Source organism: Dunckerocampus dactyliophorus, chromosome 10 (assembly GCF_027744805.1).
Source record: "Dunckerocampus dactyliophorus isolate RoL2022-P2 chromosome 10, RoL_Ddac_1.1, whole genome shotgun sequence".
Classification (NCBI taxonomy): domain Eukaryota; kingdom Metazoa; phylum Chordata; class Actinopteri; order Syngnathiformes; family Syngnathidae; genus Dunckerocampus; species Dunckerocampus dactyliophorus.
The window spans coordinates 2,767,717-2,791,796 of NC_072828.1; the positions used below are offsets into that span (position 1 = coordinate 2,767,717).

Sequence of the window (24,080 nt, forward strand, 5' to 3'; positions counted from 1 at the left end):
GGTGCGGGGAGCTCGCACGGGAAATGCTGCTGTAACCGCTGGTTGTTTGTACTAGGGATCGTCACTAAATGACGATTGCATTGAAGGGAGCTTGTTAAAAAAAGTCATATTCAAAATCAATCTAAAACCATGTCAAATAATTAGCGCTATCCTAAATGTATCTTCCACGCCCATTTTTAAATTTTTTTTTTATTGGATGGACTTTTATTTACTATTTTATCTTGGGACCTGACTCATAGAGGTTTGTGACAAACGCCGAACAATATTGTCGGTCATGCTGTACATGACACTCATTCTTTGTAATGCTTTGAACAGCTATTTTCATAACCATATTCAATTCCACAAATTCATGTTTGGAACAAAAACATATTTATTAAAAAAAAAAAAAATCGGCTCGGTTATTATTAACATTGTTACGGCCAGGAACTATGTGACTGGCATAGTGATACCTCGCCACACCACACCGGCTAGCTACTAGCCCGCTAGCTACTAGCTTCTCCACATGCTCACTCACAGTGCCTCAGGCATATTGAAGCATCCACCAGTGCTACTGCTTTTGTTTTTAAGTTTGGGAAAGTTAACGCCAAGTGTAGCGTTTCTTTCAATGCTGCTATGTGAAATCAACGCACAAATGGCCAAAATACGCAAAATACAAGTATTACATATTATCATGAACAGAAAACCATAAAATCTTGTTGGATGTGTTTTAATAGTAGGTGTCCCATTATGTGCATTAATTACCTGCCTCTTTTATCTGTTTTTATATCTTTAAAACGCTCACATAAGGATTGTGGAAGACAGGCAAAATTCCCTTCCCAAAAAAGTGCACTTTTCCTTTACTCCACTGCACCATACCGTGTGTGGTTACCTTCCATTTTGACCATGATTTAGCTAAAAAGGTAACAAAAATATTAAAAAGAGCTGTCACTGTGATGCAAACTACAAACACCATAATAAACATACTGTGTCCCGTGAGTGCGTACTTCAATGCCTTTTGGCATCATTCAGGACTGTGCATTTAAAATAGAAGTGCACAAAAGTACAAAACTCAAAACAGTTTTATTTCTTATCAAAAACAAGGAAAAGGGAAAACATTCCTGATAACACTTTCCAAGCCTCAACTTAAAAAAACACACATCACAAAGTGAAGTTCTGACTAATGTGTGAATATTTCAAACAAAAATACATTCTCGTGTAGGCATTGCAGCTACTATGATTTTACACGAGAAAACAACAAAAAATGTCCAAAATATCCAGATGTGTGCATGTATGTGTGTATACAAAGTGCATGTTAGCCATCCTGCTGCTGTATGAAAGGATTGGGAATAGCCTCCATGCCGTCCTGGGGACAGATGAGCACCACCGACGTGCCTCTGCAGACCACCAGCCCCAGCTGCCTGGTGTCTTCTGTTAGCTTTAGCTGGTCATCAGGATCTGGATGCAGGGTAAGAAGAGAACAGCTCAAAAAGGAACTCACTCACATCAAATCTGTTTTCATTATACGTGCAGCGCTCCAAACAAACCCACAAACACCCAAAACGCCATGAAACAGACGTTAACGGGAAAATGTTGCACATTAAAAACACACACGCAAACAAGTGCAGGAGAGAAATGCTGCAAGTTCACGGACGAAAACACAAGTAAGTCAGGCTAGCCGGGGTTATATTAGTCCTACATTTATTTAATCTACATATTTATAAAACATATCATGGAAGGGTCTGAATCACTTAAAGAATGTTAACAATGCTAATGTTAGCATGCTAACAACTAGCATGATAGCACTATGTGTTTGTATAAGTGCCTACCTCTGAAAATGCTAAAAATGTTAGTATAATTATATTATCATGCTAACATTAGCATGCTAACACCTAGCATGATAGCGCAAAAAGTCTGCTTAAGTTCATATTCATGAAAATCATAGCAAAAAATGCTAGTATGCTCATGCTAGTATGCTCATGTTAGCATGAGCGTTAACATTAGCATGCTAACACTTAGCCTAATGTCCATCCATATTCTATGCCGCTTATCCTCACTAGGTTTGCGGGTATGCTGGAGCCTATCCCAGCTGACTTCGGGCGAGAGGCGAGGTACACCCTGGACTGGTCGCCAGCCAATAGCAGGGCACATATAGACAAACAATCATTCAAGCTCATATCCATACCTATGGACAATTTAGAGCAGGAGTCACCAACGTGGTACACGCGGGCACCAGGTAGCCCCCCCACGACCACATGAGGTGCCCGCAAGCCTGCTTTTCATTCAGGTTTTCAGTTAATAATGAAAGAACAGTAGAAAGAAATGCATTCTCAAATAAAAAATGTGAATTGTGGACACCAGCATTTTGTTCATGTTCTGGTAAAACAAGCATATTCGCTTTGTTTGGGTTTAAAATAAGCTCTGAAAATAAATGTTACAAAAATGAGTAGCTCTTGGCCATTTTCATTTTGTAAAAGTACAAGTAGCTCTCACAAGGAAAAACGTTGGTGACCCCTGATTTAGAGTCTCCAATTAACCTAACATGCATGTTTTTGGAATGTGGGAGGAAACCGGAGTACCCGGAGAAAACCCACACACGCACAAAGAGAACATGCAAACTCCACAGAGATTCCCAATGGAGATTCAAAACCAGATCTTCCCGATCTCCTGACTGTGTGGCCAACATGCTAACCACTAGGCCACCGTGAGGCCCGCATAATAATGTCCACCTATGAAAATGGATAAAAATGCTACTATGTTAATGTTAGCATGGCAACACCTAGCATGATAGTGCTAAGTCTTCATATAAGCATATACCCATGAAAACAGCTAAAAATGCTGCTAGCAATGCTAAAATGTTAACATTAGCATGCTAACACCTGGAATGATAGTGAAAAGCGCTTGTATGTCTACCCATGAAAAGAGCAAAAAAAAAAAAATGCTTGTATGCTAACGTTACCATGCTAGCAATGCTAACATGCTAGCATGATAGCACAATATACCGGGAAGGCTAAGTCTCCCGAACAATATGCACAAATGCCGAAAATGGTCCCATCTCGTAATGTTAAAGAATCTTTTAGAAAAGGCCCTGGAACCAGACGGTGATCCGGATCACCTCCAAAATTTCATCAGTTCTTCCATACCCCATTTCCGACAATTCCTGAAAATTTCGCCCAAATCCATTCATAACTTTTCAAGTTATTTTGAACACAAACAGATAAACGCCGGCAAAAACATAACCTCCGCGCTGCGCTTGCACTATGCGACAGTAATAAGTCTCTCTTTTTAATAACGGTGTTATACTGAAACTATCCAATAACAAATAAAATACTTCTCACCATTCATGCGACTTCTGGTGCTGCATGGTTTTGCACAGCACTCATCTTTCTTTTTGCCATCTTCTTCGTCAAAAGCGTTGGCGCTGCAGAATTAGCTAGCTGACTATTTGATTAAAGGAGGGAAGTCTCGACCTCTCAATGACCCGGGTAGGCTGCCGCATCATCCAATAAAAATCGGGTTTTGGTGTCTGAACGGGAAAATGTAGGTAGAACATCTGGCATTGGTTCTGGCCACCCACATTGCGGTAGAAAATGGATGCATAAGAAAGTTTTATATTATGAATGCCATTTCTAACACTGATGATTACTGTAATTTATCGTGATAAGACATGTCTGAGAGCCAGATGCAGTCATCAAAAGAGCCACATCTGGCTCCTGAGCCATCGGTTCCCTACTCCTGCTCTATAATGCTGACAAGTACTGCAGTCAAGTGTTCAAGAAACATATACCTTTTCAATCCACCTCTTCAAAAGTCAGCCAACTTTCTTCTGGGCATCCCCCTCATGTCTTTAAAGACGGACATCCCTCAGGTATGGTTGTCCTGGTAGCTTGGCTGGCTTTAGTTTGGTTCCATCAACTTGCAGCATTTAACTCAAGCAGGTGTTTTGGGAGGTTTGTGGCAAGTTTCTGCATTTGTTTTTGCAGTGCTTTCCCGTTGCATGTGTTTCATGGTGATTGCGGCCACTGTAGGTTTCAAACCAATCCGTGCAACAATTCGGATTGTTTTTTTTTCCATGTGTATGTAAACGTAGTGACTTTTTTCCCCATCAATCCTCATGTCGGTTGACAGAAACAAGCGGGTCCTTGGACTCGAAATGCTTGTGGACCAGTAAGTCGTTGCTTACCTCGCATATACTCGATGGTACCGTCCAATACCAGGTTCAGCAATGGGTCAAACCCTTTCAGAACACCGCTCGCTGAAAGGGAAACGTGCACGTTACGCCATGTAAAACAAACGCCATGAACCCTCGTGAATAGACCCACCTTCTCGTCCTCCTTGAAACTTGACCCGAATGGGCTTGTCGATGTATTTTGACAAGTCAAATATACTCTCCTTCTTCTTCTTGTCTTTATCCTAACAACCACAGAAGGACATTATTATTTAGTCGCATGCAAGCTAGCAGCGCCAGGCTAACCGGTGCTAGCATATCTAACAGTTTTCAGCCTGTGAAATCACTATAATCGTCACATTTGCACATCTTAATTGACAGCGGCGTGTGATCCATTGGAAGTGAAGGGTGTGTATGAGAACGCGCATGATACAAGGAGTGTGAAGTTTGAATGACAACACTAACTCACCGCCATGTTAGCTGAGCCACGCGGAAGTAAAACTTTGACCTCGGTGGACCTCCACCAATCAGAGTGAAGAGGGGAGAAAATGGAGGGAACGACGTCATTGTTTGAAAGCTGAGTAACTAACATTTACGCTAATGCTGTCAAAAATAATGTACTCTATAAGTCCCGTAGCATCCACATTGCGGTAGAAAATGGATGCATAAGAAAGTTTTATATTATGAATGCCATTAGCGTTTTATCACAGTCTTGTCATTTGTGAACAAATCAATGAAGAACATGATGTGCAGCTCTTTCTCGGCAAGTGAGCTCAAAGTGAGGCGAAATTCAACTTCCGGCCCAATGGACACAGGTCTGTAACTATGGGTCTTTTGCTGCTATTTTGTCCGTAATTCATAGTCAATGAGCCAAATCCTTAAAGATAAAGAGTCTAAACAGTAACTTCCAGGCGAATTTCTACCCAAGACGCTCGACAGAAAAGACAGGTGTCTCTACTTCCACTTCCGTAGTACGCCTTACGTGGGTTTGGACGCCATGATGGGAAGCAGAATCCACAAACAATGCATTGTGTAGATGTCCTCGGCACACCGTTGAGCCATTAATTGCTCTAACACACGATAAAAAAAAAAAAAAACTGATTTGTAATTTTTCAGGTTCCCCAAAGACAGGTATATGTCATTCAAAGATTTATAACACTGGTAGTTGTAAACAGTGGCCAATACTCAACGTGTAGTCCCACACAATATACTGTAGCTTAAAGCTACGTTGTGGTTTGTTGAATTAATGACAAGTCAGTGAAGATGATAAGCTAGGCTGTAGTCTATCAAATGTATAAACAATGTCATGACTGAAATATATGTTGTGTAACTACTTTAAGTTAATTATCCATATCATTTAAGTACTTTTAAATTAAATTTCCCATTTTCCTTATGGTCATGAAAAAATAAAAATGGTTTATTTTGTTATCTTACTGGAATGAATGATGCCGTGTGTGGTCCTATCCATATTACAGGTCAACAGAGTAAGCAACCCTGCTTTACAAATTTGGGCTCTGCTGCCCCCTTGTGGTAGGATGTCATTCATGAGTAGAAAATAATAAAGTAGAGCTGTGAAGGAATTTTCAAATCAATGGCTATTCACACGGAAAACGTTTTCAGGTCAAAAAGTATTTTATGGTTTCAGCCTTTCATCCGCACGGAAAACGGCGTTCTGGGTGCCCTGAAATGCTATTGTTTTTAAAAAACGGCTTTCAGAGTGGGGAAATCTGAAAACGCCGGCATTTCGTTTCCGTGTAGACAAGTGAAACCGCTGTTTTATGAAAACGATGACGACAAGCCAAGATAATATCTGAATATTTCAACTGGCATAACTCACCACAGTCGACATTCTCCTGGTATTTTGTTGTCTTAGTGAAATGAATCGCAGAAGTAATTCCATCTTGTCGTAAGTCTAGATGAGCCTTGAAAAGCGGAACTTATGTGCATGCGTTCTTTCTTCTTCTATAGTTTGGTGTGTCACGTGCTGTGTGTCTGCTTACAGTGCCCCACATAGGTGTGCCTTGTGTATTACCTCCTTTTCACCCAGTGATCCGTTCCCATCTGGATGCAGCTACTGTATTTACTAATCCGGCGCAGTGTGAACGTTCTTCAAATCCGCCAAAAAAAAAAAAAATCGCAGGAATGTTTCCATGTGTACGGTCTGACTTATGGGGTCAAACTTTGGGTTTAAATAACAGCGCCACCATATGGTGGATTTATCTGACAGACAACAACATTCGTCACATACAACACAGAACATGTTCATGTCATGCCAAATTTGTACCCTTCTGTGTGCACTGGTGCTAAAGTGGAGTTAGTTTACACAACCGCATATACCAGGTGTCCTAAATAGGCAGCCTGCGGGCCACATTAATATGGCACTATGAACTCTAAAATAAAGAAAAGTGCACTCTGAAAATTTGACTTTTCCATCCTTATTATTCTAAAAATGCTGCATCCTTTAGAGCTGGAGTGAAACAGCTCAGATTGTTTGCATTTCTGTTTATTGGGTTGCTTCTGTGAATGGATCCTTGGCCATCAGTGATTGTGGTTAACAATCAGCATCTGATTTCAAACTCTATGGCAATGACCCAACAGTCAGTCAGGAGGGACCGTCCATTTATAGCTCCAGCTGGCGGGCTGTAACCTAAAGGTCATTAAGCTTCGTACCGAAGACGCTTGTTTGTTGGGACATGGCCTGCGTATCAGACGACCTTCTCACAGAGCGGCCGAACAAACCAGAGGAAGATGAATCTGCTGTACAGCCTGACGTCACACTACAGGTGGACGGAGAGTCTTTTTACGTCAACCGTCGCAAGCTTGCTCTTCAGAGCCCCTACTTCCGGGCTCTGTTCTTTGGCTGTGGCGTTGAAAGCACTAAAAGGAAAATTGAGCTGAAAGGGGTCCGCTTGCAGCATTTCAGTGTGTTAATGGACCACAGCCGGACTTCCGTTCTCGCTTTGGACAGAGAAAACGTTTTGGGGCTCCTTGAGACTGCGGATTTCCTCCAGCTGGAGCGAGCCAAGCTGCTGTGCTGCAAGTTCCTTGAACGTGAGCTCCATATCTGTAACTGCTTGGGAATGATGGCCTACGCCTGGCAGCGAGGTTGTACTCAGCTGTACACTGCAGCAAGGCAGGTGGTCGTCACACATTTCTCTGCTCTTGTCTCAGAGGACGACTTCCTGTTTCTGCCTAAGGAGACTGTGGCACACCTTCTGGCCAGTGATGACCTGGCCATCCACAAAGATGATATGGCCCTGGAGGCGACCCTTCGCTGGGTGTCATTTGACCCAAAACGAGAGGAACACTTTCTGGAGCTCGTTGAGCTGGTGAGGCCTGAGTCTCTGTCTTTGCCCTTTGTTTCTAAACTTCTGGACACCATGACACAAACTTCTGACCGCAGAGCCAAGCTCATCTACATGCTGAATGAACATTTTCCAACTTCCTGGTCACTAGGCAGGTCCCTGCAGAGGACCAGGGCCAAAGAAACTCTCTTTGTCTTGGGTGGACCTCATGATCAGGAGCAACAGGCATCCTATCAGTTTCACCCACTCAGCGGAAGATGGCAAAACTGTTCACCTCTGCAGAGGAAGAACCTCACACAGTACTCGGTAGCTGCAGCAGGTAATGCTTGGATGTTGGTTGACAGCAACGTTGGGTCCACCTGCGCAGTCTAATGACATCTAATACAGGAGTTGTCCCTGTGATAAGGGACCAGTCCAGGATGTAGTGTACCTTTCGACCTTAGTCAGCTGGCATAGGCTCCAGGTAGTGGTATCGAAAGCAGATAAATGGATGGACAAGAGGTGCATCAAAATTATTACCTACCTGAAAATAATAATATTCAATTTCCATTGACATGGCCATTGATAGTTTAGTGGTTCACATAGGTGACTTTCATGCAGCTACTTTTACCCTCACCCTAACCCCAACCTCAACCCCCGACTGTAACTGGAATACTCGATGGAAAGTGATATTGCGTTAAATTAGATCAATATGTGTCGCAGTTGAAGGGCTTAGCTGCAAAAACTAAACTCTAAGTTTAAATCAAGGTAAAAAAAAATACTACACAACTTGCAGTATTTTGTACTGTTTTACTTGTTTTATGTCTTTTGGCAAATCAGATTTTCTTGTTCTTTTGGCAGATTATTTTGCTTAGTTTAAGCAATATATACACAGATGATCAGATTTTGGTACATACTGGATTACTGAAAATAAGACCAAGATAAGAAGGTGCACAGAACATAAGATAAGATCGGTCTTACACAGTAAGAGACGATCTTGTCTTATGGTTAACTTTGTGGGTCAACAAGTGATGTTGACAATGCTTGCATGTAGGCACCGAGCATCATGATGTGGAGTAATGGTGGGAATGTGACGCAACCAGGAGGTTTCCGCAAAGCTCGAGGAATCCTTGAAGTGCAAAAACTCCATTGATCTTGATTTTCAGTTTGAGTACAGACCATGAAAGTGGGGCCTCACAATCCTTCTGACTTTTTGGGTTTCAAGCAAGCGGTGTCAGGAAAATTACCACAGAGATAACTGGCTCGTGGCGGCCAAGTATTCATACGATGTCGCTTTTTGATCCCTCGATGTCAGCTCTTCCTATCATTATGAAGCACAATTCACCAAGGGTTGGATTGTTCAGCCACTAATGTGGAACGTGAGCTATTAGACAGGTTAGTTTTACCCTACTGATGATGTGTTGTTGTTTCTTAGTAACCCTAACCCTAACACCTAACTCTAATCCCCCCAGCTGTAACCACCCTAACCCTTGCAACAACACATCATCAGTAGGATAAAACCAACCTGCCTCACGACGACCTAACCCAGCTCAGGTTCCCCATAGACCATGTAGGCTGGGTCTTCTACGTATTGAATGTCATTAGACCCAGGTGTACCTTGTCAAGTGACCCTTAAGTGTACTTGCGCCTTTATCCCCTTCTTGACATGTTGGTCTATGTTTGTCATTATGTAGGAGACAGTGTGGTTGTGACAGGGGGCCATTTCCGCGATGTGCTGTGGTTCAGTGTGGACTGGGTCAGAAGATATGAATGCGGGAACCAGCGTTGGGTGGACGGGCCTGCTTTGCAGAAGTCCAGACACAGTCATTGTTCCATTGCTCTTGATTCCGTCCTATATGTCCTCGGGGGAAGCATGGATGAAGGGCTGGTGGCAGATGTTGAAAGACTGCTCCTGGGGTCAGACGGGTGTTGGGAAAGTGTCAGCCCCATGATTCGGGCAGTGGAAAGGGCAGCTGTAGCCGCTCTGGGCTCGTGTATCTATGTGGCGTGTGGTCTGGATGAAAACGGGGAGGCGTACGGTGGAATACAGAAGTATGACGCCAAACACGATCACTGGGCTGTAGTCTCCTACTCCCCTTTTCCCCGGTGAGTCAATTACAACTTTATAGGTGTGAAAATAATCTAATGATTCCACCGCTCCGTAGATATGACCTGGTTGCAACCGAGCTCAACGGTGCCCTCTATCTGTTTGGAGGTCAAGCCTTGCGGTTTGACGCGGAGACTGACGAGTGGACAGTGCTGGACGAGGAACCTCTGGAGAAAAAGTTCTTCTGCGGCTGCGCCACAGTTAGTGGTCAGATATACCTGGTCTGTGAGAAGAAGGGTAACAAAGCACTCCCAAACATGGTTTTGTTTGACCCTTACATCGACACTTGCATGGAGGTGGACAACGCTCTTCCCTGTCCTGTGCCACTCAGAGGCTGTGTCACCATTCAAGTGCTCACGTGAAGACGTGTCATGCTGAAATGTCTTCACATCCACTTGACAAAGACATTCACTTGCCACAGCTTTCATCTAATATCAAGACAATGCTTTGTATTGACTGACACTGTCCGAGCGGTATTACCGCATTGGCCCGAATATAAGATAACCCTGAATATTTCCTACGATAAAGAAAAAGAATATGATATCTTCTCCGAACCTGCAGATATCTTAACATGGATCTTCTATTCTATGTATGTTTTGAAATTGTTAGTCATAGGTGAAATGGAAATTCCATGGTTGTAATTGTTACATTTGTGAGGTATAGTGATGATAAAATGAATCTTGGATGACGTTTTGTCTAATATGCAATCCTGCATATTAGGGGAAAAAAAGGAGGGAAAAAAACCCGACAGGAATATGACAGTTTTATTGAGCGTCTCTGATGTGAAGTGTAATTGCATCCTGCAGCATCATTTGCAGTGGAAGCCATTAACAATTTTTGCCACACAGATAATATTGACCAAGTACAGGAACTTTAAATTTTGATTCCCTTGTCAGGTGTTTAAGTCAGCAAGTTCGGGGAACATGTCATATGCACTATTTTTGAGCCACTCGACAGCTGTTTGATGACTGGGTTTCAGTGATCACAATCAGCAATCACCAACGTCATGCTCCAAACCATCATGACTCCTTTTCCTGAACTGTGAGCCCATTTCGAGCGGGTCTCTTTGCCACAACTGCATCTCAGGGTCACCGGCGTGTGTGAGCGACATGACAAAAAGCTCTGATTCGCCTTTCTTTGGCGGTTGCATGTATAAATCTCTAGACCCAAATGTAACACAGCCTTTTCTGGGTTTAAAAATACCTTTATGTTGGATCAATACAGTCATTTGACAATTTGTGGTGAGGGATAGAATTGGACTATAGCCCTTAGCTACTGAACCATAACAGATCATTATACTTTGTCCCACCATTTTAATGTACAGTCATTGTTTTTGAGTCCTCAACATATGAAGTTAGCCTGAATCAGCCTCAACCGCATGCGTTTGTTATTGGTGTAGAAAGATGACTGACAACCTCTGCAGGGAGGATTCTATCCACTTTTAATGAAAAAGAAACATGGAAAAAGATGGATATAAACATGTAGGGTTGGTGGTTCAGCCCTTTTAGTTCTTCACGCTTTCTTATAGCACACTGGTCCTTACAGCGAGTGGATCTTTGTTCAGTATGAAATCCACACTTGTTTCACAATGTGGGCTAAATACATACATTATATATCTTTTTAAATCAAGTAAGAGCTCTTTAAGTGGCAGATCCTAGATTTTCTTGACCGTTTAGTCAAGTATCAGTCTATGTGTCACCAATGCCCATCTGTGTGCTCACACTTACTTTATAAGACTCCAGGGCTGCAGCCACCAAATGTTTATGGGAAACATTTGCCAACAGTCACAGTTTGCCAAGTAAAGCTAATCCAACATGGTCGTGTAAAAACAGCAGCCAAGGCACAAAGCTAAAGTGGCTCAGGTAGAGCAAACTAAACAACAACAAAAATTATATTCCAAGTAGAAAAACCCCATCAAAGATCATATATATTAGAAGGGGGAAGGAATTGTATACATACACACAGTATATAAGGATGTTCTTCATTGTGCAGCAGGGGGCGCCATATCTCCGTTGTGATATGACACAGAAATGAGCTAAAATTGATACTCTCTACCAGACTTGCCAGCACTGAAAAAAAAATACAATTCCAAAAATAAAGTTGCAATCCTCAACAGTTACTTTGATTTACATATACATTTTTACTTGTAACAAAACAACCCAATTACAGTTTTATTAATAATAATAATTTAAAAAATGAATACATGTATTCATTGTTTTATATATATTATGTATATATATATAATGTATTCATATATGTATATATGAAGTTAATTCCTGTAATTACATTATTCTGTAATTTTTTTGGGAGTGGTATTTAACTAACAAATAAACTAACATAAATATATATAAACAAATAATCTGAAGTAGTTTAACAACACATTTTTCTCCCTCTCTTTTTAAAAAAAAATCACTTATGCACGGACGGGGCGATTTAACTCGGTACTAATTTAATTAGCTAAATTTGTCATTTTGAATTTGTTTATTTTGTTATTTATTGACAGTTTTCATTTTGTTCAGTGAACCAAAAAGCTTTGTTTTCTACACTATCAGTGACAGGATTAATCCTTATTACCCCAATCTAAAAAAAAATTATAAAAACACTGACAAGAAACAACATAAATATAAAACCAAAACACATTTTTCCTAGTCTCCAAACTCAAAGAAAGAGGGACAGGCTTTCCTTCCAATGTGACACTGCACGCATAGATGTACAATCATTTGTGCTTGTCTAACAAAGAAGAGCAGGATGCAGGCCGACGATGGTCTGAAATCATCAATGGACCGTGTTGATGTACAGCAAGTCATATGTGAAGGTACATGTGTCAGAAATGAATCCACATTGCTCTATCTGGCTTTGGGCAGTCTGCTGTTGAGATTCCTCTGGTTAGTCAAGTTGTTGAGCACACAGTTGTTGGCCAGCGACGCCAGCTTGGAGTTAATGCTGCCTTTCCGCTGCTCCCAGCTGCTCTCGTCGCATTCTTCCTCAGGCTGCTCGTCCTCGTCCGCCTCGCTTTCCTCGTCGCTGCGCTCGTCACGCTCCACCTGTTGACAAAAGGCACTTGTGACGCTCATAAACGGCTCATCATTGCGTCATTTGGATGTTTGAGATGCATAGTCAGATATAACGAGGCTGCTTTTGCACTGACGATGGAATGTTGCATCTCGGTGCACGTTTTCTGTGATCATAAAGACGTCACGATCGGTTTCTGAATAATTTGACTTTTTATGCAAATACTTAGAGATTGCATCACTTGCTACTGTTTTCTCTATCCATCCATCTTCTTCGGCTTAACCGAGGTCAGGTCACAGGAGCAGTAGCCAAAGCAGGTAAACCCAGACTTCCCTCTCCCCGGCTACTTCGTTGACCAGCTCCTCCCAGCGGATCCCAAGGCGTTCCCAGGCCAGTTGAGAGACATAGTCTCTCCAGAGTTTCCTAGGTCTTCCCCGAGGCCCCCTCCTGGTCGGACGTGCCCTGAACATCTCCCCAGGGAGCCGTCCGGGAGGCATCCTGACCAGATGTCCGAGCCACCTCATCTGGCTCCTCTCAATGCAGAGGTGCAGCACTTGTACTCCGAGTTTCTCCCAGATGACAGTGCTTCTCACCTTATCTCTAAGGGAGCATTTCGCTTGTACCCGCGATCTTGTCCTTTAGGTCACTACCCAAAGCTCATGACCATAGGTGAGGGTAGGAACGTATATTGACCGGTAAATTGACAGCTTTGCACTTCAGCTCACCCCAACGGACCGATGCAGAGTCTGCATCACTGCAGACGCTACACCTATCTGCCTGTCGTTCTCGTGCTCCATCCTTCCCTGAACAAGGCCCCGAGGTACTTAAACTCCTCCACTTGGGGCAGGATCTCATCCCCGACAAGGAGATGACACTCCACCCTTTTCCAAGTGAGAACCATGGACTCGAACTTGGAGGTGCTGATTCTCATCCCAGCTGCTTCACACTCTGCTGCGAACCGATCCAGTGAGAGTTGAAGGTCACAGCTCAATGAAGCCAGGAGGACCACATTGACTGCAAAAGGCCCAGACCTGCAGCCACCAAACCAGAACGCCTCAGAAATTCTGTCCATAAAAGTACAGGGAACGAACAGCCTGAATACGGCGGTCCTGTACTCCATATTCCCAAAGCACTGCCCACAGAATTCATTGAGGAACACGGTCAAATGCCTTCTCCAAGTCCACAAAACACATCGTTGGGCAAACTCCTATGCACCCTCCAGGACCCTGCCGAGAGTGTAGAGTTAGTCCACAGTTCCACGACCAGGAAGGCTGAGAAGTGTGATCCCACGATAGCTGGAACACACATATTATACCATACCATATTTCACCAGAGTTGGCAGGCTGGTTGTCCCTGCGCCCTGTTTTTCCAAAATGTATCGCAACCAGGGCTGCAGCTAACGACTGTTTTTTTAATCGATGAATCTGAAGCTGTTTTGATGAATCAAGTCATTGGGTAGACGGACCAAATCAATATGAACCAAACACAAACAGTTAGTGGTTTGGTTTGCAACATAACAGAAAAGAGGCAAAAATTTCGATCACTGTTTTTTTGGGGTTTTTTTTTAAGTCAAAGCTAATGCGTATGTGAGTATCTTGTTTTGCCTAAAACACAAAGATAATAGGTCTACTTTCATGGATGACTCAGGAAATTAAAAAGTGGGACGAAATCTTACATTTTTCAAGAAAAAAACGATTAATCAAGTACCAAAATAGTTGTCAATTTGTTGGGTAATCGATTAATGTTCCAGCTGTAGTTTGAAATATGTTTCATTGTAGGTCTGGCCTTCCTTCATGTGCATCTCTTTGAAGATTTTTATCCTCAAAAGTAGCTAGAGATAATCAAGTCAGTGATTGCTAAGAATTCTGTTGATTGTGCGGAATTGCTTGTTAATCAATCAATTGAGGATTGTAATGGATGCAGCTGATGCCTTTAAGAGTTGCGCTGGACATCGAGTTGACAGCTCGTGGCTTTTATCTTGATGCCTATCAATCTCGACACTCAATCTGTGGATAAATTTAGCTACATCCACTCTCTTCTACCCGATACAGTCTTGAGAACAAAGTCTGCCGTAATCTAGAAAGCAAGTTTGAAATGAACACTAGTATCGTAAATTCCTGTGTATAAGGCGCTGCTTTTTTCTTAAGCTTTGAACCCTGCGGCTTATACAGCGGTACGGCTAATTTATGGCTAAGTTCTACAAGTAATCTCCTGACATCTCCTTTACTTCAGAACTACTACTAATTGTGTAAACACTGTGCTGCTCGTGAGTCAGTGAGGAAACAGTAGCTCTTTCTTTGGCTGGAGCCGATCACGAGCTATCAGTGCACTACTCATAACAAGCTTGTCAACCCACTGGAAATTGCAGGAGGTCATTATATACAGTATAACAGTATAACAATATGACAGTCTGACAAAGAACACTAAACTCATCACACAGCAACTTAACACCAAAGCTATACCTGATAAATATACAAACATGTACCACTACAAGTTTAAAATGAAAAAAAAGAACTCTTTTAAAGTTTCATCATAATGCATTGCATCTGAGCAACGCATTCATTGGGGAGCTGCAATAACGTCGGCCTCCCTCTAGGCTCCGGGCTCCTCGGCTCCCTCTGGTGGAAAGAGGCAGCATTGCAGCACCATCCATCCATGTTCTATGCTGCTTGTCCTCCAATTAAATGCTTTGCTCAGACCAATGCAAAAATGGGAAAAGTTGAAAATGTGTTTTTTTTCCCCAATTTTTCCGTATTGTTACATGTTTGTATACTTATTGGGTATAATTTTGAGTGTTAAGTTGCTGTGTGATGACTTTAGTGTTTGTAAGATGACACCATGAGTCAGACTGTTATACTGAGTAATGACCTCCTGGAATTGCCAATGGGTTGACAAGCTCATTGTGAGTTTCTTCATACCTCATGATTGACTCCTGTCAGATAAAGAGCTACCTGGTCCTCACGGACCACAACATGCTATTTTATGACGTGAAAACGTGCAGATTATACACCGGTGTGGCTTATATATATGTACAAATCTGTTTTTATATGTGAATGTAATGGTTTTCGGAAGCTTAACGCTTAACTTTCTCACCTTTCCCATGAAGGCAAACTTGTAGACCATGCGCAGGATGAGGTAGGCCCAGAAGATATGCAGCGCTTGCAGTACTAACAGCAGGCTATTGAAGAAGAAATAACCAAAGAAGGGCTGGAAGAACTCCAGAGATACTACCAATGTTGTGTGGATGACTCTGGAAAAATTGAAAAAAACAACACACACATATAAAACTTCTATTATTTATTCAGTGCACAATTTGTAATCGTGAAATAAAAAAAGCCCATGTGTTGGACAAAACCTGTTATTCATCTTACCAGGACAGGTTGGGCAACCGTATACTTCTGACTTTATGGCAACAGTTTTGTAGCACGGCCCATAAATGCATGCTTGGATGAATTTTGGAAACTTGAGAACCCTGACCTCAATCCTATGAAACCCCTTTTAGATGAACCAGAACTTCCCAATTCCAGCAGATACATTCAGAGAAAGTCTTCCCACGATCTGTGACAGCTGCAAAGGGAGCACCAACTCTATACCTGCTCTCATTTGCACCTCCTGGAGGTGATCAGGTGTCCTAATACTTTTGGCCATGTATAGGCCTGTCACGATGATCAATAAATCAATTAACCGCACGATAAATGAAAATGAACTGGATAATTTTGCCGGTCTCGATATATTGACATGTGCATGCGTGTCCTCTCTCTCTCTCTCTCTCTCTACCAAACAGGCTGGATGACAAGAGGATTCACTCTGTCTCAGCGCCTGAGCGTGTTGCTTCTACAGCGGAAGAAACAGAGTGAGTGAACCCTCCTGTCAGTCATTCAGTCTCTTTGCCCTAGTAGGGAGAGGCGGGCGCTCGTGAGTGTACACTCGCCGGCAGTGTGTGTTGTGTATACTAAAACACCATCTGAAAGTTTGTGACAGGTAGGCCTGTCACGATAATATATTGATTTATCGAACGATAAAATACAAAAAAACAGGTCGATAATTACAGTATGAGTCCTGGATAAATTGACCAGCAAAATTTGTTATCGTGACAGGCCTAGTGACAAAGACAATGACATAAATAATACAAATAATCGGTGGAACTTATGTTTCAGTGATTCCCGAAGTATAACACCTCATGCATTTTGCTGAATCCAAAATATGTACTTTGACCAAAGTCTGCCAAAACGTCTCATTGAAGGTAAACAGCGCATTCAACACACAATGTTGCTAAAAGTGTACATGCAGATGAACTGGGGTCCGCATTGACGTACAATGTCAGCTTCTATTTTTTATTGTTTTTAGTTACGATTGTGATTTTTATTTAAGTGCAATCTTTGCTAGAAGAGACAGTTTATTTTTGTTTGTCTAATTTATTATGTTGTTTATTTGATTTAAAAGCTCTTGACATTCCAAATACAATGTTAAATACTTCTGAGAAATTCAAGTTTATTGCTTTTCATATGGTATATATATTACATTTACATACAGTATACAGGTATATTACATTTGCAAAAAAAAAATGGTCTCAAAATAATGGCGGCAATAAAATTGTTAGTTTGCAGGACAATTATCGTCCAGCAAAATTTGTTATCGTGACAGGCGTGCCCATATACAGTAAACGGAACGCTACTTAACAACACATTCCCCCATCATAGCCACATACCTGCAAGGAAACACCACCAGCCGCGTGACGAGGAAGACCAGAGCAAAGACCACAAACAGCGAGTCACACGTCCGCGTCCAGCCAGCGTAGTGAAACATCTTGGCCGACTTCAAATACGGAAACAAAATCCTTATTAGTCTGTGATAACCGCACAAAGAAAGAAGCAATGTGTTTGAAACATTCCCAAATGTCAATATGTCACTTTACAAAATGAGATGATTACATGGTGTTTCAGCAATGATATGATAACCACGTCATGGTTAGCAGACTACTTCCTGGTTGATCCCAACAGTGTATTTATACGTCTTTTACGTTTTTGGGAGGCAAAAAGAGGTGATGATGCAACTCTCCACTAATGCATGAACTTTTCAGAGCACTTTCAACGGCCACAAAGTGGCAGAAATGCATTTGGTAAGAGCTCGGCAGGGTCATTTCAATGGAAGACTTACTGTACACATGACGGGGAGGAGGAAGTGAGAGAGCGTGGAGGTGTAGCGTGCAGAAGATTACGCCTTGTAGGAAAATTTTAACGCATGCACACACACGGGTGCACACACATAGTTGATGTAAAAATTGTAAGTAGGTCATGGTGTTATACTGGTAAATAAATAGTTATTTTTGTTGTAAAACAACCCCTTTTTTGTGTTGTTTCTGTTGGTATAGTTGTTTAGGTCACACCTTGACGATTTAGGCAGCGCATGCCTGACGTGATCATTTTGATGGCATACGTTGAACTGACGACATTTACTTTGCAATTCTGGGCGTATAAATAGCGTCTTCATAACGAGTTCGACGCATACAAGACAAAACGGGAAAAGCGACGCCAAAATGGAAAAAACAAAGACAATGCAGAAATCATTTTTTTTGTCTTTGTCATTACTAAATGCAATGACAAAACGCAAGTGGAAAAGACAAATAGAAAACAGGAAAAACAACGGCAAATTGGAAAAAACAAAGACAATGTTGACATGGCATAACTTATTGCCCGCGGATGCTGTTAACATATACAAAACTTACCCATAACTTATTCGACGTACGCCAGCGTATTGGCCAAATATTTCATACATTGGCGTAAGCTGGCTAAATCGTCAGGGTCTGACAGGGCCTTTAGATATTTGAGCTGTCCCAAAAGCAACAAATACTTGTGTCAAAGTGAAAGTTATGCTTCAGGTGTATCTTTTCACAAAAACCTGTTTTTCTCGCTTCGCTTTTTTAGTCGGCAACTGATATTTTCCTGAAACGTACCTATGTTCTACTGCTGATTACCAAAGAACGGAAAAAGGTAAAAACAAACTTTTTTTTTTTGAAAAACGACCGGAATGGAATGAGTTAAAACGGCCAAAAAACCCAACAACAAAATATATAACAAAGCTTTGTGTTATGTATCAGTAGTATCAACATTTCACCTTTTTCTCGATACATTCTGCCTTCTTGCTCTATTTTTACCATTTTTTAATTAAATTTTTTTACATTGTGCCGTGGGCCAATAAAAAAATAAAACCAAAACCTGAGCCAGCATTGGCCCACAGGCCGCACTTTGGACACACCTGACTGAAACCTCCTTTAACCGCTTTGCTTGAACTTTTACTGTGTCAAAATGACCGATTTGCTCCAGAAAGACAGCAAAACTCGTGGAGGCTAAGACTTTTGCACATACTGTACATAACAAACACAAGTCTGCCAGGTTCTTACTGTGACGTTGCCAACAGTCTCCAGTCTGTGGTGCCTGGAGGCCACATGACATCCTGCAGCTCTCAGATGATGAGGCAATCGGGATTTTCATAAGCTGTCCAACCGCACCTATTGTTTTGTTTTCTTACGAGCCGAAAGGGCATTTATTTAACGCACGAGCCTCTGCGACTGGGAATATTTCTGTGGTAAAACCACAATGACTGCATTCAAGTCTGGTTTCCTTGCGAAACGACAAATGCCACGTTAATTTTAGAGAAAAGTAAAGAATGCACAGCCAAACAATGCACACCCTTGGACAAGCCTACTTTGTGTTTGAAGAATTTCTCCTCCTTAAATCCACACTGATATATTTAGTCCATGCTAGTGATGGAACTACAGCAAAACCTTCCGAACGCCCGTTAAGGCAAGGGGGTCCAAACTTTTCCCAGCGAGGCCCACATAGAGAAAAATGAAAGGATGCAATTTAGCCACTGTGATATTTTGTAAAGCAACGTGTAAATGTGCTAAGAGGTTACATATGTTTCAAGATATCTCAGCTTTGTCATATTCCGCAGGTCAAAAAGCACGTTATTACTATCAGCTCTGGTAGTTGCCCCATTTTTGCTGTCAACTTTTTTCTTAAATAGAAAAAGTTCTTCTGGTCATATTTTGACTTCATTGCCAAAATATTATAGCTTTTCCCAATCTAAACTTTTTGTTTTGTTTGTTTCTCATAATATTACGACTTTATAAAAATGACACATTTTTTCTTTAATATTTCAACTCTGTGCTACTAAAATAATCCTCATAATAGTACGAACTTATTCTTGTAAAATTGCGACCTTTTTCCTTGTCAGAATAGGCCTTTTTTCTCAAAATATTTTGACTTTATTCTCATAAAATTTAGCATTTCTGCTGTTTTTTTTTTACATTTTCCAACTATTTCAACTTTCTTCTTGTCAATTTTCTTCTCCTAATATTATGACTTTATTCTCATAATATTTGGACTTTATTTATCAACTTTATCATCAACTTTATCAACTTTATCAACAACTGCCACTAAAATACCATTATTTCCTCATATTATGACTTTCATTATGACTTTCAACTTTTTTCTTTTCATATTTTGACGTTAATCTTGTAAAATTGGTGCCGATTTTTCTATTTTGGTTCTTGCTGGGTGTTTTTTGTTTGTTTGTTTGTTTTCTTGTTACCTGCGCCAAGCGCAGCACGGATGTTATGTTTTTGCCCGTGTTTGTCTGCTTGTGTTCAAAGGTCTGAACGGATTTTGATGACATTTTCAGGAATTGTCGGAAATGGGATATGGAAGAACTGATTACATTTTGTGGGTGATCCAAAATTCAAAATTTGCCCAAAATTCACCCCATTCTTGGAGATAAAGTATCTATCTATGTATGTATGAATCTATCTATCGGTTTTACGTATGTAATCTATTTTATCTACGTAATCTATCTTATCTATCTACAATTAATTTCCTGCTACTACTGCCACATTTCTCAACGGGTTTACCTCATTCCAACATCAACTCATTCCACAAAGTCAGGACATTCATGCTATTAGCACACAGCACAAAAAAATCCCACATTTTTTTCTTCCAGAATGCAAAATACATTTGATCTAAAGAAGTTGGAGCTACTTCCACATTTCTCAACCAATTCAGACCGTACCAACATCAAAGCATGCAACTAACAACTACAAGTAATTAAGGACATTCATACCATTTTCTACGTGCCAAGAAGTCACACTTTTCTCGACATTCCCATTTTTCAGAATGCAAAATGCCTTTGATCTAAAGAGTACTAAGTTTTTTTTCTCAACATTTCTCATTTCTCAACCGATTCAGACCGTTCTATAGTAAAAATTCTCAACTCATTCGGGACATATAAACACTTAGCTATCATGCTAGGTGTTAGCATATTAACGTTAGCATGTTAGCATTGCTACCATGTTAACATTTGCAGTAGCATTTTTTGCCATTTCAATTGTAGTAGTAGTAGTAGTACTTTATTATTAATCCCACAGCAGGGAAATTCATCTGTTACAGCAGCAAGCCGTTGGTAGACACATAAATACTGCACTATTATGCTACATGTTAGCATACTAACATTAGCATGTTAGCATTGCTAGGATGCTAACATTAGCATAGTACCACCTATATATATATATATATATATATACAGTATATATACAGTATATATATATATATATATATATATATATATATATATAGCTAGCCACTTCTATAAAGACTTACCACTATTAAGCTAAGTGTTAGCATGTTAGCATGTTAACATTGCTAGCCATTGCATCCCTGGTGAAGTGTTCCGGGCATTGCCATCTGGAAGAAGGCCCCAAGGCAGACCTAGGACACGCTGGAGGGATTATGTCTCACAGCTGGCCTGGGAATGCCTTGGTGACCTCCCGGTGTCCTTCTCGTACTATTAGAACTGTTAAATCAATTACATTTTTAGTATTTAATTTTTCAACTTTTTTCTCTTAATATTATGACTTTATTCTCCCTTCTTTATTCTTGTAAAATGAATCCTAAATACTAAAATACTAAAATCCTAATACTTTTTAGTTTAACTGTATGTTTAATAACGAAAAAACAGCCGCGCGGCCGTAAATGCTATTATTCTCGTAAAATTAGAGTTTTTTTTCCACTTATGTTGCTGTTGGTTTTTTTTAGTTTAATTGTATTTTTGGAACCCGCAAACGCTGACCTCGGGCCACACTTTGGACACCCCTAGAGCTACACAAGTACTACACAAGTTGTACCTCGAGCAGGAAGTCAGACGAGTCGTGCACCAGCATCACAAGCGTGCCAACTCTCACGTAGTTGCTGCAGTAGGAGAACCCGATGAGAAATATGGTGGCAATGTGATGAACGACCTGCTCCTTGAAATCCTGCAACGCATCATTTGAAAAGCTCACAGCGTGTAAGGGGAGATTTAAAGTAACACAACATGCATCGCATGCAAGACACTTGAAAAATCTGCTTTGGACTCTGGTGTGAAATAAGACAGATTTACTGAGGATACGAAAGGTTCACACATTATACAATGCTACATAAATAAATGGAGTCATTGGGTACTATTGGGTTAAAAAAAAAAAGATTTGTGACATAACATGATAATCCAGTGCATAATCTGCACGGATCGTGCAAGAAAAAAGTACAGCATCGGGATTAAACGCGAGAGGAAATAACGAAAGCAAACAGCCGAATGCTTTTTAAACCCCGTCTGACACGATGTGAGCACAAGCAGATGAAAGAAAGCATGAGAAGCATTTAGATTAGCAACAAGAAACTACGCTGAGGTTTTGTTTTTCATGTGCTAGTTACTTACTTTTCTCTTCACGTCCACAGAGACACAGAGAAGCAGGGACAGATAGAAGCCCAGTTCCAAGATGTAATACCAGTAATGGGCATCGGTGACCGGCTGAAACAGGTAATTCAACGTCAATACCACACAATAACACAACACATCAAAAACAATGACTACATCAACGTTTCCGAAGGAGTACTTGGACCACAGTGGGAAAAAAATGTCTGTGGAGCAAATGCAAATGTCTGTGATGACTATAAAGACCCTGACGGAAAGGACTAAATAATATCTACAACCACAATGATAATACTGCATTGAAACAGTCACACATATTAGTAGTAATTATTAACTAAGATAGTGATCAGAATGACAATAACTGTAAAAACTATCATCATATAGCCATCACCGCAATAAAACCAGCATAATAACACCCTGGTTAACTCAGTGAGTATTGTGGGGAAGTACGTCAGTACTGTGAGTATGCATATGTGCGTGTGTACAGGTATCTCCGTATGTGTGCAAGTCTTCCTGTATATAAAGGTTCGTGAATGTGTGAGCGTGTAATTGTCAGTGCGAATGCTTGGAAGGAGAGGGACTGCCTCCCACCACCCAGCAAGCTCCGCCCCACACAGCCAGGCCGAGCCCCCACCACCAGAAAGCCACCCGGCCCACACGGGCAGTAAAAACACACAGTTACAAATCCCATGGTTTTTGCATGTTTATGTTGTTTGTTGAGCCGTTGCACTTTGTACGATTGCCCTTGAACGCACCATTGTCCATGTGCTAACTTTCTCCCATGCTGCAAAGATAGACTACTATACTGTATTTGTACCCTTTTTCTTTCACCTCCTATTTGCTCCCAAATGTGTGGGAATGCATAAAGGTAAGATTTGATGCTGCTGCTGTTGCTGACTATTGCTGACTATTGTTCTCTGAGCGATATCACTCCATCAATAATAAAAGTATGTTTGATTCATGCTATCTGATCGATATCTGTATCAGCCCATATTCAAGGCTGCAATATCAGAATCGTATCGGAAGTGAAAAAGTTGTATTGGGAACATGTTAAAGGATCCGCTACTATGAAAGCGACAGTAATAACTCAGCGTAGTTGTCTTATTATTGAGATGGAAAGGTTGCTAGCGCTTTGGGCTGGAAGACCAGAATCGACATGGAGGTATTATAAGCAGAACTTGGATATCACGAGATTACCTTATTCACCGCTTGACCCATGTTTATCTGAACTATAAAAACGTTTTCATACTACCGTCTGATACAGTGGTGTGAAAAAATGTTTGCCCCATCCTGATTTCTTTTTTTTTTTTCTCGCATGTTTGCCACACTTAAATGTTTCAGATCAGCCAACAAATTGAAATATTATTCAATGACAACACAACTGAACACAAAATTCAGTTTTTAAATGAATTTTTTTATTATTAAGAGAAAAAAAATCCAAACCTACATGGCCCTGTGTGGAAAAGTGATTGCTCCCCTCTGTTAAAACGTAACTTAACTGAGACTATCAGTCTGCAGGTTATAAAGCCATTTCTAAAGCTTTGGGACTCCAGCAAACCACAGTGAGAGCCATTATCCACAAATGGCCAAAACATGGAACAGTTGTGAACCTTCCCAAGAGTGGCCAGCCAACCAAAATGACCCCAAGAGCACACGGTCACAAAAGACCCCACAAGAATGTTAAAAAACGGCCTGCATGGCATAGTTTCAAGACCAAAACCACAAAAGAACAGGCTTTTCTCAATTTTGCCAGAAATCATCTTGATGATCCCCAAGACCTTTGGGAAAATGT

General features: G+C 41.1%; 3 protein-coding genes across 5 annotated transcripts in view; 1 reads left to right on the top strand and 2 right to left on the bottom strand.

The window, feature by feature from the left end:
• Nucleotides 1-430: 430 nt before the first annotated feature.
• Nucleotides 431-4,685, bottom strand: lsm7 (LSM7 homolog, U6 small nuclear RNA and mRNA degradation associated). Its single transcript, XM_054789882.1, has 4 exons — nucleotides 4,614-4,685; nucleotides 4,299-4,389; nucleotides 4,160-4,231; nucleotides 431-1,434 (listed from the first exon to the last, which is right to left on the bottom strand). The coding sequence occupies exons 1-4, from the start codon at nucleotides 4,617-4,619 to the stop codon at nucleotides 1,292-1,294; spliced, it is 312 nt and encodes a 103-aa protein (XP_054645857.1). The 5' UTR covers nucleotides 4,620-4,685; the 3' UTR covers nucleotides 431-1,291.
• A 2,152-nt stretch (nucleotides 4,686-6,837) lies between these two features.
• Nucleotides 6,838-10,194, top strand: LOC129189064 (kelch-like protein 23). The gene is made up of 3 exons (XM_054790350.1): nucleotides 6,838-7,768; nucleotides 9,123-9,534; nucleotides 9,594-10,194. Exons 1-3 carry the CDS (start codon nucleotides 6,838-6,840, stop codon nucleotides 9,895-9,897), a joined length of 1,647 nt encoding a protein of 548 aa, XP_054646325.1. The 3' UTR covers nucleotides 9,898-10,194.
• Nucleotides 10,195-10,727: 533 nt separating this feature from the next.
• cers4a (ceramide synthase 4a) overlaps nucleotides 10,728-24,080 on the bottom strand; it is a 35,459-nt gene continuing 22,106 nt past the window's right edge. The window contains exons 7-11 of one of the 3 annotated variants that reach the window (XM_054789819.1): nucleotides 22,295-22,387; nucleotides 21,726-21,854; nucleotides 17,256-17,362; nucleotides 15,641-15,797; nucleotides 10,733-12,579 (exon numbers count right to left, since the gene is read on the bottom strand). In XM_054789819.1, the coding sequence (XP_054645794.1) occupies nucleotides 12,382-12,579; nucleotides 15,641-15,797; nucleotides 17,256-17,362; nucleotides 21,726-21,854; nucleotides 22,295-22,387 (684 nt within the window). In that variant the 3' untranslated portion in view covers nucleotides 10,733-12,381. Of the gene's footprint in view, nucleotides 12,580-15,640; nucleotides 15,798-17,255; nucleotides 17,363-21,725; nucleotides 21,855-22,294; nucleotides 22,388-24,080 lie in introns of all 3 variants that reach the window. The other 2 variants (XM_054789821.1, XM_054789822.1) reach the window with 2 other exon arrangements.